The 15,510-nt window shown below is 37.3% G+C and overlaps 1 protein-coding gene and 1 non-coding gene across 2 annotated transcripts; both read left to right on the top strand.

Annotated features, from left to right (window-relative positions):
- The first annotated feature begins 217 nt into the window (after positions 1-217).
- LOC112770118 (protein FAR1-RELATED SEQUENCE 5-like) lies at positions 218-4,202 on the top strand. The gene is made up of 6 exons (XM_025814536.1): positions 218-325; positions 1,369-1,428; positions 1,529-2,050; positions 3,574-3,686; positions 3,783-3,888; positions 3,930-4,202. Exons 1-6 carry the CDS (start codon positions 218-220, stop codon positions 4,200-4,202), a joined length of 1,182 nt encoding a protein of 393 aa, XP_025670321.1.
- A 9,713-nt stretch (positions 4,203-13,915) lies between these two features.
- LOC112773791 (small nucleolar RNA R71) lies at positions 13,916-14,023 on the top strand. The gene has a single exon (XR_003188321.1). It is a non-coding gene; the product is annotated as a small nucleolar RNA R71 (small nucleolar RNA).
- The last annotated feature ends 1,487 nt before the right edge of the window (positions 14,024-15,510 follow it).

The raw sequence follows: 15,510 nt of genomic DNA, 5'->3' as shown, positions 1-15,510 counted from the left end.
TTAAGTTTTCCTTCAGCAACTTATGGATGGACTTCAAGGACACCTCCATCGCCGCTATCTATACCTGGGTATTAGCAGTCAGCCCATTCGACTTGGTGAATCCCCTATTTAGCTTCTGTATTTCTTGACAATTCGAAATAGAAATATCCTCTAGACGTGTCAATCAAACTCCTTCAGCCATAGCTGTTCTCTCAATGAAACCTTAATAGAGTGCGATATGGTTGAACCCCTAGGCTATGATATGTCTGTTGTTGCAGAGATTTTATCAAACCACCCTCAAAACATATCCGGCGATGTCATTGTCAACGGTGAGAAGTCGAACAAGGTAAGCAATTATGAGCAACAAATTCTACCATGGATGTTTATTTTTCAAAAAATCCAGATTTTATGTCACATAGTAAATGAGGTGTTTGTTTTTATGATTAATTCAGTATCCAGATGTGATGCATGAGTTGAGATTGAACTAAATGTGTGATTGTTTTATATTGAATGGTATGATTATATCCATGTAGAATTTGCATAAATTAATTAATCAATTCATGCGTATATGATTGTTTTTAAAGGTATGGTAAACTTATGTGTAGGAAGCATATTTTATGCTTATTTTTATATATGAATGTATGCTGCCTGCATATTATATGGCATGTTTATATGCTAACCATCCTATTATATTTGTATTTGTCATGCAGATGGCCGTATATTTTATATGAATGTTGAAACAACCTAAATTAATTAGTTGGTATGAATTATAATGTATGGTCTGTGTATATTGTTGCTACATGATGGTCATTCTATGAATTAAAAAAGTAACTATAAGGTGATGCAGGGGTTGAAAAACAGGTCTAAATTAAAGTGTATGGTACTTGTATTTGCTGCATGTTAATCATGACATGCTTATTTTAGTGTTTTGTGATGGCATGGTATCCTTATATGATACCTGCATATTTTTTATTTATATGCTCATATGCTTTTTGCATATTATGTGGTTTATATGGTTATGGGGTTTGTGTGGTTTATATGGTTGTGTGGTTTATATGGCATGGTATCCTTATATGAGTATTTTTTATGTATATGATACCTGCACATTATGCTTGCCTACATATTTTTTATTTATATTTTTTATTTATATTTTTATGTGTAGAAAAGGTATTTTGTATCTAATTCTACATGATGGTTATTGAATGAAAAAAGAATCAACTAAAGGGTGGTGCAGGCCCTTAAATAATAGATATAATGGAATAAATAATTCTGTTGGCATGATTTCTAGTTGTTGCTGTGTTTTTGGTGATTATGTTTGAGGTTTTATTTACATGAGTTTTAATAAGGATTTTATCCCTTTTGGTTACTGTGTTTGTTTTGGAATTATAGGCCATGCAACTATCGAATGTTACTGAGGTTAGAAGTGAAGAGATTGAGCTTGGTGATGAGGTTTTGGAATCTATTTTAATTTTATGTAGTCATAATGTGCGTGTTTAATTTGATAACTAATGGTAATTATTTTTTTCTTTTGGATTAATATAAAATGTAGTTACCAGATCATGGATGCCTACAAGAACACGAGATACTAAGAGTTGGAATGCGGTTTGTACAATTATGGATGACTCATGACTTTTATGTTACCTATGCAAAGAAAGTAGGATTTGCAACTAAGATAAGGATGACAACATATGACAATATCACAAAGGCTCCCCTTAACCAAGCTATACACTGTAATCGCGACGGGTACCACGGGTCTTGTGTCAAAGCACCAATGCGGAAGAATACGATTTCAGCTGCTGGGTGCAAGGCAAGGATATATGTAAAGTTTGATAAAGACATGCAAGACTGGGTTTTGTTCAAGGTTGACTTGATGCACTCACACCCCTGTTCAGCGAGAAAGGTAGTGCACTACCATGAGTATAGGCAACTGACCATACATGCGAAGTGCGTGATCGAGGATAATGATGAGGCTGGGATTCAACCAAATAAGACATTCCTTGCTTTGGCAAATGAGGCTGGAGGCCCCTCTAACTTGGGATTCTCAGAGAAGGATTTAAGAAATTATATAACAGTGATAAACCACTATTTTATGGTTTATCTTGTGCTCAATTGAGTTGTTTTTATCAAGTCTTTGCACACTTATTCATACAATTGCATGATTTTATAATTCCTTCCCAATTTTGTTCTATAATTGAAAACTTGCTTCCCAAACCTTTAAATTGTATATTTTTAATCCTCCTTTATACCATTTGATGACGTGATCTGTGTGTTAAGTATTTTCAGGTTTTATAGGGCAGGAATGGCTTAAAGGATGGAAAGGAAGCTTGCAAAAATGGAAGGAGCACAAGAAATAAAGGAGATAACTAGTGAGGAGCGACGCGCATGCATGGCTCACGCGTGCACGTGAATCGGAGTTTGCACGGCGACGCATGCGCGTGCTTGACGCGTACACGTGACATGCGCTACCTGCAGAAATCGCAGAAAATGCTGGGGGCGATTTTGTGTCGAGTTTGGACCCAGTTTCAGGCCCAGAAACGCAGACTAGAGCCAGGGGGCAAGTAGAGACTCAAGACACATTCTCATTCGCATAGTTTTTAGTTTTAGTTTTGAATCTTAGAGAGAAATTACTACTTCCTCTAGGTTTCCTTTACATTCATAGTTTTAGAGTTTTAGGCTTTTGCTTTGGATATTGAGAAGAATCACTACCTCCGTTGAAGTCGCTATTATTCTAGTTTGCTTTCTTGTTCCTTTACTCTTTTGATTATTTATTAACCCTGTTCAGATAAGAATGTTACATTTTGGGATTTATTAATGCAAAGAACTACTTTTACTTTTAATTAATTTTCAATTCCTATTTTATTTAATTTATCATGTCTTCTTCTTATATTTCTATGAACGTTATATTCATGTCAACGGAGTAGACTCCCAACTTGACTTGCGGGTTGATTAAAAGGAGACCCTTGAGTTGGAATGCTTAAGTGATTAGTTAAATTGGAAATTATTGGCTAACTCTCTAGGCACTAACGCTAATCCTTCCCAAGGAAGAGGGTCAGGACTTGTGAATAAGAGTTAGCTCAATCACTTGACTTTCCTTTATTTAGTAAGGGTTAACTAAGTGAAAATAACAACCTCTTGATACTACACTTGAGAGAATTCCAACAAGGATAGAACTTCCAATTAATCATTCCCCCGGTCAAGGCTTTTTATTTGATTATATAAATCTCTTTTAATTTACATTGCTTTAATTCACAATCCTTTATTTTTCTGTTCTCCAACTCTTAAAATCGATCAGAAAACTCCTGACTAATAAAATAGCACCCTTTTGTCAACTCGTTGAGAGATGACATCGGATTTCTAACCCCAGAATTTTTATTCTAATTTTGTGACAACCCTTCTAAATTGATTAACGGATTTTCGTCGGTTAAGAACTGTACTTAAACCGCTGTTCTTACTATAATTTCTTAATTGGCTGATTTCTGCCCGCATCAAACAGTAAGGCTCCAAACTAGCAACGTGAATGCGGATGTTAGGGAGATGATGAGCTACTTCATGAGAATGAAGGACATCAATCTGAACTTCTTTTATGCGTTGAAGTTGGATGAGGAGTGTAAATTTAAGAGTGCAGTATGGGTGGATGCAAGATGTAGGGCGTCATATGAATATTATGGAGATGTTGTGTCAGTTGATAGCACCTACAGTACAAACAGGTATGAAGTAGTTCAATTGGTGTTGAGCCCTTTATTTGTTTAAACTCTTTCTAATCATGATTGGTATTTCTTATGTCTGGTTGGTTTTTCTGGTAGGCATGGATTACCGTTTGTGTCGTTCATTGGGATCAACCACCATGGTAACTCAACCCTCCTCAGTTGTGCTTTGCTGGGGAATGAGAAAATCCCAAGTTATGAGTGGGTATTCAGCCAATGGATGAATGCATGGGAACTGCTCTGCAGCGTATCATAACCGATCAACGTCGGTCCATTCTCCGTGCGATCAAAAATACATTACCCGACACACGCCACCGCTGGTGCATCTGGCATATTACGAAGAAGTTACTGAGCAAGCTTGGGGGTTACCGCCGGTACAGAGATTTGTATGATGACCTCAATGATATTATGTGGAACTCTCGAACTGAGGAGTCATTTGAGGATTACTTATCAGAATTTATGGATGAGTACAAGTTACATAACAACACATGGCTGTCAAGTCTGTTAGTGTTTGATTAATTCACGAGCTTTAATTGACAATTATTTGGTATCTGAATTTTCCTGATTTCTATTAATAAGTTTGCTGTAAGGTTTCTTTGCTAAAATTAGGATTCTTTATTTTCTGTAGATCTGTATGATGACTGATGCATGTGGGTTCCCATATACTTCAAGGGTGAATTTTGGGCGGCCATGAGGAGTACGCAAAGGAGTGAGAGCATGCACACATTCTACGGTGGATTCTTACATAGCAAGACTAGCTTGGTTCAACTTGTTCACGAATATGACAATGTGCTTGGAGTCAAAGAGCAGAGGGAATTGGAGGATGATGCTGCGGACTTGGGGGGGTTATCCTCTGTTCAACGAGCTTGCTTATGGAAAAATAGTTTCAGCAAGAGTATACTACGAGCATGTTTATGGATGTTCAAACTTAGTTTGGGAAAAAGGCTGATTGCAGAGTTTCTGTAGTTGATGAACAGGGTCCATTGGTCTGGATGAAGATGGAAGAGGAGAAACTAGTCAACGATACTATTCTATACGTTCCGTACGATGTTTACTTTGACCGTTCCACACAGGAGGTTCATTGTGAATGCAATCTTTTCGAGAGTTTAGGTGTGTTGTGCTGTCACTGTCTTGAAGTTTTCCATTCGTATAAAGTGTACAAAGTACCTACCTGTTATGTTCTCCCTCGATGGAGCAAGAAAATAAAGCGCAAGCATAGGTATGTCAAAAGTAGCCATGATGTCAGTCGGTCGGATGAGAGTCATGTTGCTTTTAGGGGACTGTGTGCACACTTCTATAATGTTGCTAAAGAGTTCGTCGGGGACGATGACGAAACAGCATTGCTGCATGCTGCTATGGAAGAAATAAGGGCCAAGTTGGCTGCGCACCGTGCCAAGAAGAGGTCCGAGAGTGTGTCAGAGACCCAGACCAGCTTTGGCTCACAGAGTTTGAATGTTGTCAATATTGATAACATCCAAGGCCCATCGAAGGTCACCACAAAAGGTAGGCCAAAGAGTAAACGGGTCAGCGCTGCCCTTGAGAAGCCCTTCAAGAATTCATCTCGAAGGAATCACAAGAATTCAACCCCGGTACATGATTGGCTTAATCTCAACTTTGTATGTTTATTTGGTATAGTACTATGCAAGAACGTAACTGTTGGCCTTTTTCTTTTTTTGGCAGGTGGTTTGTCCGCACGCATCTTAAGATGTAAACCATGGTGATGTTGTTGGCCGGAAGTTCCCGAACAAGCCGGTGGTTTCTTGTCTTTGTTAAGCTCCTTCAACAAAAATTAGGATTAGTTGGACAAGGTTGTGATAGTGTTTATTTTTTCATCTCTGTGTTTAAAGGGTTCATGTTAGTTTTAAGGTTCGTAGGCAGCTGTTGAAAAAGTCCACATGTTATTAATTCCAAGAACCCTGTTTCCATTTGTGAGAATGAACCACTTTATTATTTTAATTTCGTTTAGACATAATGCATAATGAGTATAGTTGATGGTTATTCTGTAATTTACGAGATAATTTAATAAAATTGTACTTGATTTCTACATGCTTTACTGTATAGTTTTCCGGTACATAGCCATTCGTGCTATACATGGACTTTATGGTTTTTTAATCAAGTAAAGTGGATGTTCAATTCTGTAAGTAATCGGATGTTCATTTTCATTCTGAACATGGATGGTTATCCATGGGTGAGTGTGTTTGCAACGATTGGTGGTTATGTTTTACTAAACTAACATGGTTTTGCAGTGTTAAGTTAAACGCTCATTTGGTACGTCGCTGGTCGTTTTAAAGGGTTATTATGTTATAATGTTTACCAAGTTACACTGGATGTTTGATGGGGGCAAAAATCAGCTAATTAAGAAATTAATATAAGAAATACATTGCGAGTATAGTTCCAAACCAGCAAAAATCCGCTTATCAATTTAGAAAGGTTGTCACAGAATCAGAATAAAAATACTGGGAGTATGAATCCCAGGTCGTCTCCCAACGAGTTGACAAAAGGGTGATATCTTATTAATCAGGAGTTTTTTGAGAGATTTTGAGAGTTGAATAACAAGAAAAAAAATAATTGTAAATTAACGCAATGAAATTTCAAAGATATATATATATATATATATATATATATATATATATATATATTCAGAATAAAAAGCCTTGACTGGGGGAATGATTAATTGGAAGTTCTGTCCTTGTTGGAATTCTCTCAAGCGTAGTATAAAAAGGTTGTTATTTTCACTTAGTTAAACCTTACTAAATAAAGGAAAGTCAAGTGATTGAGCTAACTCTTATTCGCAAATCCTAGTCCTCTTTCTTGGGAAGGTCTAGCGTTAGTAAATAGAGAATTAGCCAACAACTTCCAATTTAACTAATCACTTGAGCATTTCAACTCTAGGGTCTCCATTTAATCAACCAGCAAGTCAAGTTGGGAGTCTATTCTATTGACATGAAAATTACTTGCACAGAATTAAAAAGGAAATAAAAGGAAGACATTATGAACAATAACTGAGAATTAATTAAAAGTAAAAGTAATCCTTTGCATTAATAAATTCGAAAAATAATCCAATTATAAATCTGAACAAAGATTAAGGATATGGAAGAGTAAGGGAATAAGAAAACAAACTACAATAATAACTTCAACGGAGGTAATGACTCTTCTCAATATCCCAAGCAAAAGCATAAAACTAGAAAATATGAATGTAAAAGAAAACCTAGAGGAAGAGTAATTTCTCTCTAAGATCCCAAAACTAAAACTAAAACCACGCTAATGAGAATCTGTGTTGAGTATCTACTCGTTCCCTGGCTCTAGTATGTGTTTCTAGGCCAGAAACTGGGTCCAAACTCGGCCCAAAATCGCCCTCAGCATTTTCTATGATTTATGCAGATCGCACATGTCAGGCGTACGCGACAAGCACGCGCACGTGTCGCTAGTCATCTTTACGTGTCACGCGCACGCGTCGTCTAGCAGAACTTCAATCCATGCGTACGAGTTAGGTACGCGCACGCGTCACTGTAAAAATCTCCAGATCACGCGCATGCGTGAGCTATGTGTGTGCGTCGATGCTCGCTGGTTGTCTCTTTTATTTCTTGTGCTCCTTCTATTTCTGCAAGCTTCCTCTCCATCCTCTAAGCCATTCCTGCTTTACAAAGTCTGAAACACTGAACACACAGATCACGGCATCGAATGGTATAAAGGGGACTTAAAATACACAAATTAAAGCCTTAGGAGGTAAGTTTTTAACCATAGAACAAAACTAGGAAGGAGTAACCAAGCAATTCGTATGAATAAGTGTGCAAAGACTTGATGAAACTCCCCACACTTAATCATTAGCATGTCCTCATGCTCAGATCAAGGAGATCAAAAGAATAAATAGGGAAAAGTAAGACTCATGAAATGCAACCTATGTATGAATAAAACTATGTGCCAAGATAATTCTGTATACTTGGTTAAAAGTAAATAAGTTCTTCAAGACGAACATTAATCAGATATCACTAATTTAAATCATATAGTAAATACAAGTAGACTTGTAAGTAGACAGCTCATGAAAGCAGGGAATATAGAATTAAGCATTGAACCCTCACTGGTAGTGTATATGCACTCTAATCACTCAAGTGTATTAGGTAATCCACTCTAGTCTTCTCTAGTCATGCTTTCTAAACTTTGTTATTTACCTAAACAATCAACAAGTATTTAATGTACCAATGCAAACATCATGAGGTCTTTTCAAGGTTGTAATGGTGCTAAGGTAAAGGTGAGGGTATATATATGGCTAAGTAAGCTATAAATTGAATCCTTGATTAACCTAAGCTCTCACCTATATACACTCTATATACTTCTTAAATCATGCCTAACTACCCAAAATTCCTATTTTTGCATCTCATACTCATGCATCAACTTCTCTTTAACTGTATCACACATGCATTGATCTTCATTAACTTAACAATGGGGTAATTTTGTCCCCTTATTTATTTATTTACTTATTGAATATTTTTGGTTTTTTTTATTAAGAATATAAAACTAAACATAACATATCAATGCACATGGATTTTTTTAATTTTTCTGGTCTCACATGAGTAGGTACCCAAATTCCTAATATTTTATCATAACACATTCCCTATTAATCCATGTTTCCACAGTTTTCCCACACTTAGTTGATACACAATCTCTATCTTAAGCTAACTGGTGTGCGAAATCGTGATCTTTACTTCCTTGGTAACGTCCCTGAAAACTTCATACGCATGTTCATATTCTTAATTTTGTTTCACAACTTCGTACAACTAACTAGCAAGTGCACTGGGTCGTCCAAGTAATAAACCTTACGTGAGTAAGGGTCGATCCCACGGAGATTGTCGGCTTGAAGCAAGCTATGGTCACCTTGTAGATCTCAGTCAGGTGGATTTAACTGATTCTATGAATTGATAAGTAAAAGATAAATAAAATCTAAAATAGGATAGTGGTACTTATGTAATTCATTGGTGAGAATTTCAGATAAGCGTATAAAGATGCTTTCGTTCCTCTGAACCTCTGCTTTCCTGCTGTCTTCATCCAATCAATCTTACTCCTTTCCATGGCAAGCTTTGTGTAGGGCATCACCGTTGTCAATGGCTACTTCCCATCCTCTCTGTGAAAATGGTCCGATGCGCTGTCACTGCATGGCTAATCATCTGGAGGTTCTCGATCATACTGGAATAGGATTCACCATCCTTTTGCGTCTGTCACTATGCCTAGCACTCGCGAGTTTGAGGCTCGTCACAGCCATCCCTTCCTGGATCCTACTCGGAATACCACAGACAAGGTTTAGACTTTCCGGATCTCAAGAATGGCCATCCATGGGTTCTAACTTATACCACGAAGATTCTGATTAAGAAATCCAAGAGATACTTATTCAATCGAAGGTAGAACGAAAGTGGTTGTCAGGCACACGTTCATAGGGAATGATGATGAGTGTCACAATCATCACATTCATGTTGATGTGCAAATGAATATCTTAGAAGCGGAATAAGTTGAATTGAATAGAAAAACAGTAGTACTTTGTATTAATTCATGAGGAACAGTAGAGCTCCACACCTTAATCTATGGTGTGTAGAAACTCTACTGTTGAAAATACATAAGTGATGAAGGTTCAGGCATGGCCGAATGGCCAGCCCCCCAAACGTGATCTAAAGATGAAACTAAAGATGAAAACTCAATAGTAAAAAGTCCTATTTATAAAAACTAGTTACTAGGGTTTACAGAGATAAGTAATTGATGCAGAAATCCACTTCCGGGGCCCACTTGGTGTGTGCTTGGGCTGAGCTTGAAGTTTACACGTGGAGAGGTCATTCTTGGAGTTGAACGCCAGTTTGTAACCTGTTTCTGGCGTTTAACTCCACTTTGCAACCTGTTTCTGGCGTTTAACTCCAGAATGCAGCATGGAACTGGCGTTGAACGCCAGTTTGTGTCATCTAAACTCAGGCAAAGTATGGACTATTATATATTGCTGAAAAGCCCTGGATGTCTACTTTTCAAGGAAATTGGAAGCGCGCCATTTGAAGTTTTGTAGCTCCAGAAAATTCACTTTGAGTGCAGGGAGGTCAGAATCCAATAGCATCTACAGTCCTTCTTCAACCTCTGAATCTGATTTTTGCTCAGGTCCCTCAATTTCAGCCAGAAAATACCTGAAATCACAGAAAAATACACAAAATAATAGTAAAGTCCAGAAATGTGATTTTTAATTAAAAACTAATAAAAATATACAAAAAACTAACTAAATCATACTGAAAACTATGTAAAAATAATGCCAAAAAACGTATAAATTATCTGCTCATCACAACACCAAACTTAAATTGTTGCTTGTCCCCAAGCAACTAAAAATCAAATAGGATAAAAAGAAGAGAATATACTATAAATTCCAAACTATCAATGAAACATAGCTCCAATCAGATGAGTGGGACTTGTAGCTTTTTGCCTCTTGAATAGTTTTGGCATCTCACTTTATCCATTGAAGTTCAGAATGATTGGCATCTATAGGAACTCAGAGTTCAGATAGTGTTATTGATTCTCCTAGTTTAGTATGTTGATTGTTGAACACAGCTACTTTATGAGTCTTGGCCGTGGCCCTAAGCACTTTGTTTTCCAGTATTACCACCGGATACATAAATGCCACAGACACATAACTGGGTGAACCTTTTCAGATTGTGACTCAGCTTTGCTAAAGTCCCCAATTAGAGGTGTCCAGGGTTCTTAAGCACACTCTGCTTTTGCTTTGGACCTTGACTTTAACCGCTCAGTCTCAAGTTTTCACTTGACACCTTCACGCCACAAGCACATGGTTAGGGACAGCTTAGTTTAGCCGCTTAGGCCAGGATTTTATTCCTTTAGGCCCTCCTATCCACTGATGCTCAAAGCCTTGGATCCTTTTTATTTACCCTTGCCTTTTGGTTTTAAGGGCTACTGGCTTTTTCTGCTTGCTTGTTCTTTTTCTCTTTTTTTTTTGCTATTTTTTTTCTGCAAGCTTTGTATTCACTGCTTTTTCTTGCTTCAAGAATCATTTTTATGATTTTTCAGATGATCAAATAACATGTCTCCTTGTCATCATTCTTTCAAGAGCCAACATATTTAACATTCATAAACAACAACTTCAAAAGACATATGCACTGTTCAAGCATTCATTCAGAAAATAAAAAGTATTGTCACCACATCAAAATAATTAAACTAGTTTCAAGGATGAATTCGAAATCCTGTACTTCTTGTTCTTTTGTTTTTAAAACAGTTTTCATTTAAGAGAGGTGATGGATTCATATTCATGACTTTAAGGCATAGACACTTAGACACTAATGATCATGTAATAAGACACAAATATAAATAAACATAAAGCTCAAAAATCGAAAAACAGAAATTAAATAGACAAAGAGATTAAGGAATGAGTCCACCTTAGTGAGGGTGGCGTCTTCCTCTTCTTGAAGAACCAATGGTACTTTTGAGCTCCTCTATGTCTCTTCCTTGCCTTTGTTGCTCCTCCCTCATAGCTCTTTGATCTTCTCTAATTTCATGGAGGATGATGGAGTACTCTTGGTATTCCACCCTTAGTTGTCCCATGTTGGAACTTAATTCTCCTAGGGAGGTGTTGATTTGCTTCCAATAGTTTTGTGGAGGGAAGTGCGTCCCTTGAGGTATTAGTGGTTATGAAAAAAAAGCAATGCTTTTTTCACACCAAACTTAAAATGTTTGCTTGTCCCCGAGCAAAAGAAGAAAGGAAGGATGAGAAGAAGAAGAGATGGAGGAGATGGAGGTGTGGGAAGGGTTCGGCCACTGGGAGTTTAAGGTGGTTATGATGTGTGAAAAGGAAGGAGTGATGGTTTGAATTTGAGTGGGTGGGTGTAGGTGGGTGTATGATGGTTTTGGAGGGGAATTGGAGGTGATTGGTGAAGGGTTCTTGGGAAAGGGTGATATATGATTTTGAGGAGGGAAGGTGAGTGGAGGTATGTGGGGATCATGTGGTGTCAATAGATCCTGAGGTGTCAAGGATTTACATCCCTGCACCAATTAGGCGTGTAAAACGCCCTGTATATACAATCCTGGCGTTTAACGCCAAACTGCAGCATGTTTCTGGCGTTAAACGCCACTTCCTTGCTTGTTTTGGGTGTTCAACGCCAGTCTATAGCATGTTTCTGGCGTTGAACGCCAGTATGGTGCATGTTTCTGGCGTTAAACGCCAGTCTGATGCTTATTTCTGGTGTTTAACGCCAGCTTTCCTCTAGGTGCAATCCTGGCATTTAAACGCCGGACTGCTGCTTGTTTCTGGCATTTAACGCCAGTTTCATGCTCTGTTCTGGCCTTAAACGCCAGCCAGATGCTCCTTACTAGCGTTTAAACGCCAGTAAGCCCTTCCTCCAGGGTGTGCTATTTTCAATGCTGTTTTTCATTCTGTTTTCAATTTTTTAGTAGTTTTTGTGACTCCACATGATCATCAACCTAATAAAACATGAAATAACAAAGAGAAAATAAAATAAAAATGATTAAATAACATTGGGTTGCCTCCCAACAAGTGCTTCTTTAATGTCAGTAGCTTGATAGTGAGCTCTCATGGAGCCTCACAAATAATCAGAGCAAGGTTGGGACCTACCAACACCAAACTTAGAGTTTGGTTGTGGGGGTTCAACACCAAACTTAGAGTTTGGTTATGGCCTCCCAACACCAAACTTAGAGTTTGACTGTGGGGGCTTTGGTTGACTCTGCAGTGAGAGAAGCTTTTCATGCTTCCTCTCCATTGTTATAGAAGGAGGTCCTTGACTTTTAAACACAAGGTTGTCCTCATTTTGTTGAAGGACTAACTCTCCTCTGTCTACATCAATCACAGCTCTTGCTGTGGCTAGGAAGGGTCTTCCAAGGATGATGGATTCATCCTCATCCTTCCCAGTGTCTAGGATTATGAAATCAGCAGGGATGTAAAGGCCTTCAACCTTTACTAACACGTCCTCTACTTGTTCATAAGCTTGTTTTCTGGAGTTGTCTGCCATCTCTAATGAAATTCTGGCAGCTTGCACCTCAAAGATTCCTAGTTTTATCCCTGACCCAAGGTCACATAGAGCCTTCTCAAAGGTCATGGTGCCTATGGTACAAGGTATTAAGAACTTTCCAGGATCCTGTTTCTTCTGAGGCAATGTCAGTTGATCCAGATCACTCAGTTTATTGATGAGCAAGGGAGGTTCATCTTCCCAAGTCTTATTACCAAATAATTTGGCATTCAAATTCATGATTGCACCAAGGTACTTGGCAACTTGCTCTTCAGTAACATCCTCATTTTCTTCAGAGGAAGAGTACTCATCAGAGCTCATGAAGGGCATAAGGAGGTTCAATGGAATCTCTATGGTCTCTAGATGAGCCTCAGATTCCTTTGGTTCCTCAGAGGGAAACTCCTTGTTGATCACCGGACGTCCCAGGAGGTCTTCCTCACTGGGATTCAAATCCTCTCCCTCCCTTACAGGTTCGCCCATGATGATCAATTCAATGGCCTTGCACTCTCCTTTTGGATTTTCTTCTGTATTGCTTGGGAGAGTACTAGGAGGGGTTTCAGTGATTCTTTTACTCAGCTGGCCGACTTGTGCCTCAAGATTTATAATGGAGGACCTTGTTTTATTCATGAAACTTAAAATGGCTTTAGATAGATCAGAGACTATATTTGCTAAGCTAGATGGATTCTGCTCAGAACTCTCTGTCTGTTGCTGAGTGGATGATGAAAAAGGCTTGCTATTGCTAAACTTGTTTCTGCCACCATTATTAAAGCCTTGTTGAGGCTTTTGATCCTTCTATGAGAAATTTGGATGATTTCTCCATGAGGGGTTATAGGTGTTTCCATAAGGTTCACCCATGTAATTCACCTCTGCTATTGCAGGGTTCTCAGGATCATAAGCTTCTTCTTCAGAAGATGCCTCTTGAGTACTGTTGGATGCAGCTTGCATTCCATTCAGACTCTGAGAAATCATATTGACTTGCTGAGTCAATATTTTATTATGAGCTAATATGGCATTCAGAGTATCAATTTCTAGAACTCCCTTCCTCTGAGGCATCCCATTACTTACAGGATTCCTCTCAGAAGTGTACATGAACTGGTTATTTGTAACCATGTCAATGAGTTCCTGAGCTTCTGCAGGCGTTTTCTTTAGGTGAATTGATCCACCTGCAGAATGATCCAGTGACATCTTTGATAACTCAGACAGACCATCATAGAATATATCCAGGATGGTCCATTCTGAAAGCATGTTAGAAGGACACTTTTTGGTCAGTTGCTTGTATCTCTCCCAAGCTTCATAGAGGGATTCACCTTCTTTCTGTCTGAAGGTTTGGACATTCACTCTAAGCTTACTAAGCTTTTGAGGAGGAAAGAACTTGGCTAAGAAAGTCGTGACCAGCTTATCCCAAGAGTTCAGGCTATCTTTGGGTTGAGAGTCCAACCACACTCTAGCTCTGTCTCTTACATCAAATGGGAAAAGCATAAGCCTGTAGACCTCGGGATTAACCCCATTGGTCTTAACAGTATCACAGATCTACAAGAATTCAGTTAAGAACTGAAAGGGATCTTCAGATGGAAGTCCATGAAACTTGCAGTTTTGTTGCATCAGAGAAACTAATTGAGGTTTAAGCTCAAAGTTGTTTGCTCCAATGGCAGGAATTGAGATGCTTCTTCCATGTAAATTGGAATTAGGTGCAGTGAAGTCACCAAGCATCCTCCTTGCATTATTGTTGTTAGGTGCGTCTGCCATCTCCTTTTCTTGTTCGAAAATTTCAGTAAGGTTGTCTCTGGATTGTTGTATTTTAGCTTCTTTTAGTTTTCTCTTCAGAGTCCTTTCAGGTTCTGGATCAGCTTCAACAAGAATGCCCTTTTCCTTGTCCCTGCTCATATGAAAGAGAAGAGAATAAGAAAAGAAGAGGAATCCTCTATGTTACAGTAAAGAGGTTTCTTATTGTTAGTAGAAGAAGAAAGGAAATAAGAGTGAAGAAGAATGGATAATCCAAACACAAGGGTGAGGATAGGAGCAGAGATATGAGATGAAAAGAAGTGTTAGTAGATGAATAAATAAATAGAAGGAGATGAGAGAGAGGGAATTTCGAAAATTGATTAAAATAAAAATTAAAAATTAAAGTTAAATTTCGAAAATCAAAGTTTGAAATTAAATTAAAAATAAAAATTTAAAACAATTAGTTAATTAAAAAGTAATTTTGAAAAAAAAGGAGGGATTTTCAAAAATTAAAGGTAGAAAGTTAGTTGGGCAGTTTTGAAAAAGATAAGAATCAAACAAAAAGTTAAGTGGTTAAGAGATTTTGAAAATCAAATTTTGGAAAGATAAGATTGAAAAAAGATGTGATTGAAACAAAAAGATAAGATTGATTGAAAAAGATTTGAAAGTCAAATTTTGAAAAGATAGGAAGTTAGAAAAGAAGTTAGAAAGGATTTTAAATTTGATTTCGAAAAAGATATGATTGAAATTGAAAAAGATATGATTGAAAATTATTTTGAAAAAGGTTTGAAAAAGAAATTTAAAAAGATTTTATTTTGAAAATTAAAGTTGATTACTTGACTAACAAGAAACAAAAAGATTTGATTTTAAAATTTAAAGATTGAACCTTTCTTATTAGGCAAGTAACAAACTTTACATTTTTGAATCAATCACATTAATTGTTTGTAATATTTTCGAAAATTATGAGATAGAATTAAGAAAAAGATTTTTGAAAAATATTTTTATAATTTTTGAAAATAAATAAGAAAAAATGAAAAAGATTTGATTTTTGAAAAAGATTTTGAAAAAGATAGGATTTTCAAATTGAAAATTTGATTTGACTCATAAAAAAC

This window comes from Arachis hypogaea, chromosome 18, assembly GCF_003086295.3.
Source record: "Arachis hypogaea cultivar Tifrunner chromosome 18, arahy.Tifrunner.gnm2.J5K5, whole genome shotgun sequence".
Taxonomy (NCBI): domain Eukaryota; kingdom Viridiplantae; phylum Streptophyta; class Magnoliopsida; order Fabales; family Fabaceae; genus Arachis; species Arachis hypogaea.
This window is presented reverse-complemented; position numbering and strand designations above follow the sequence as displayed.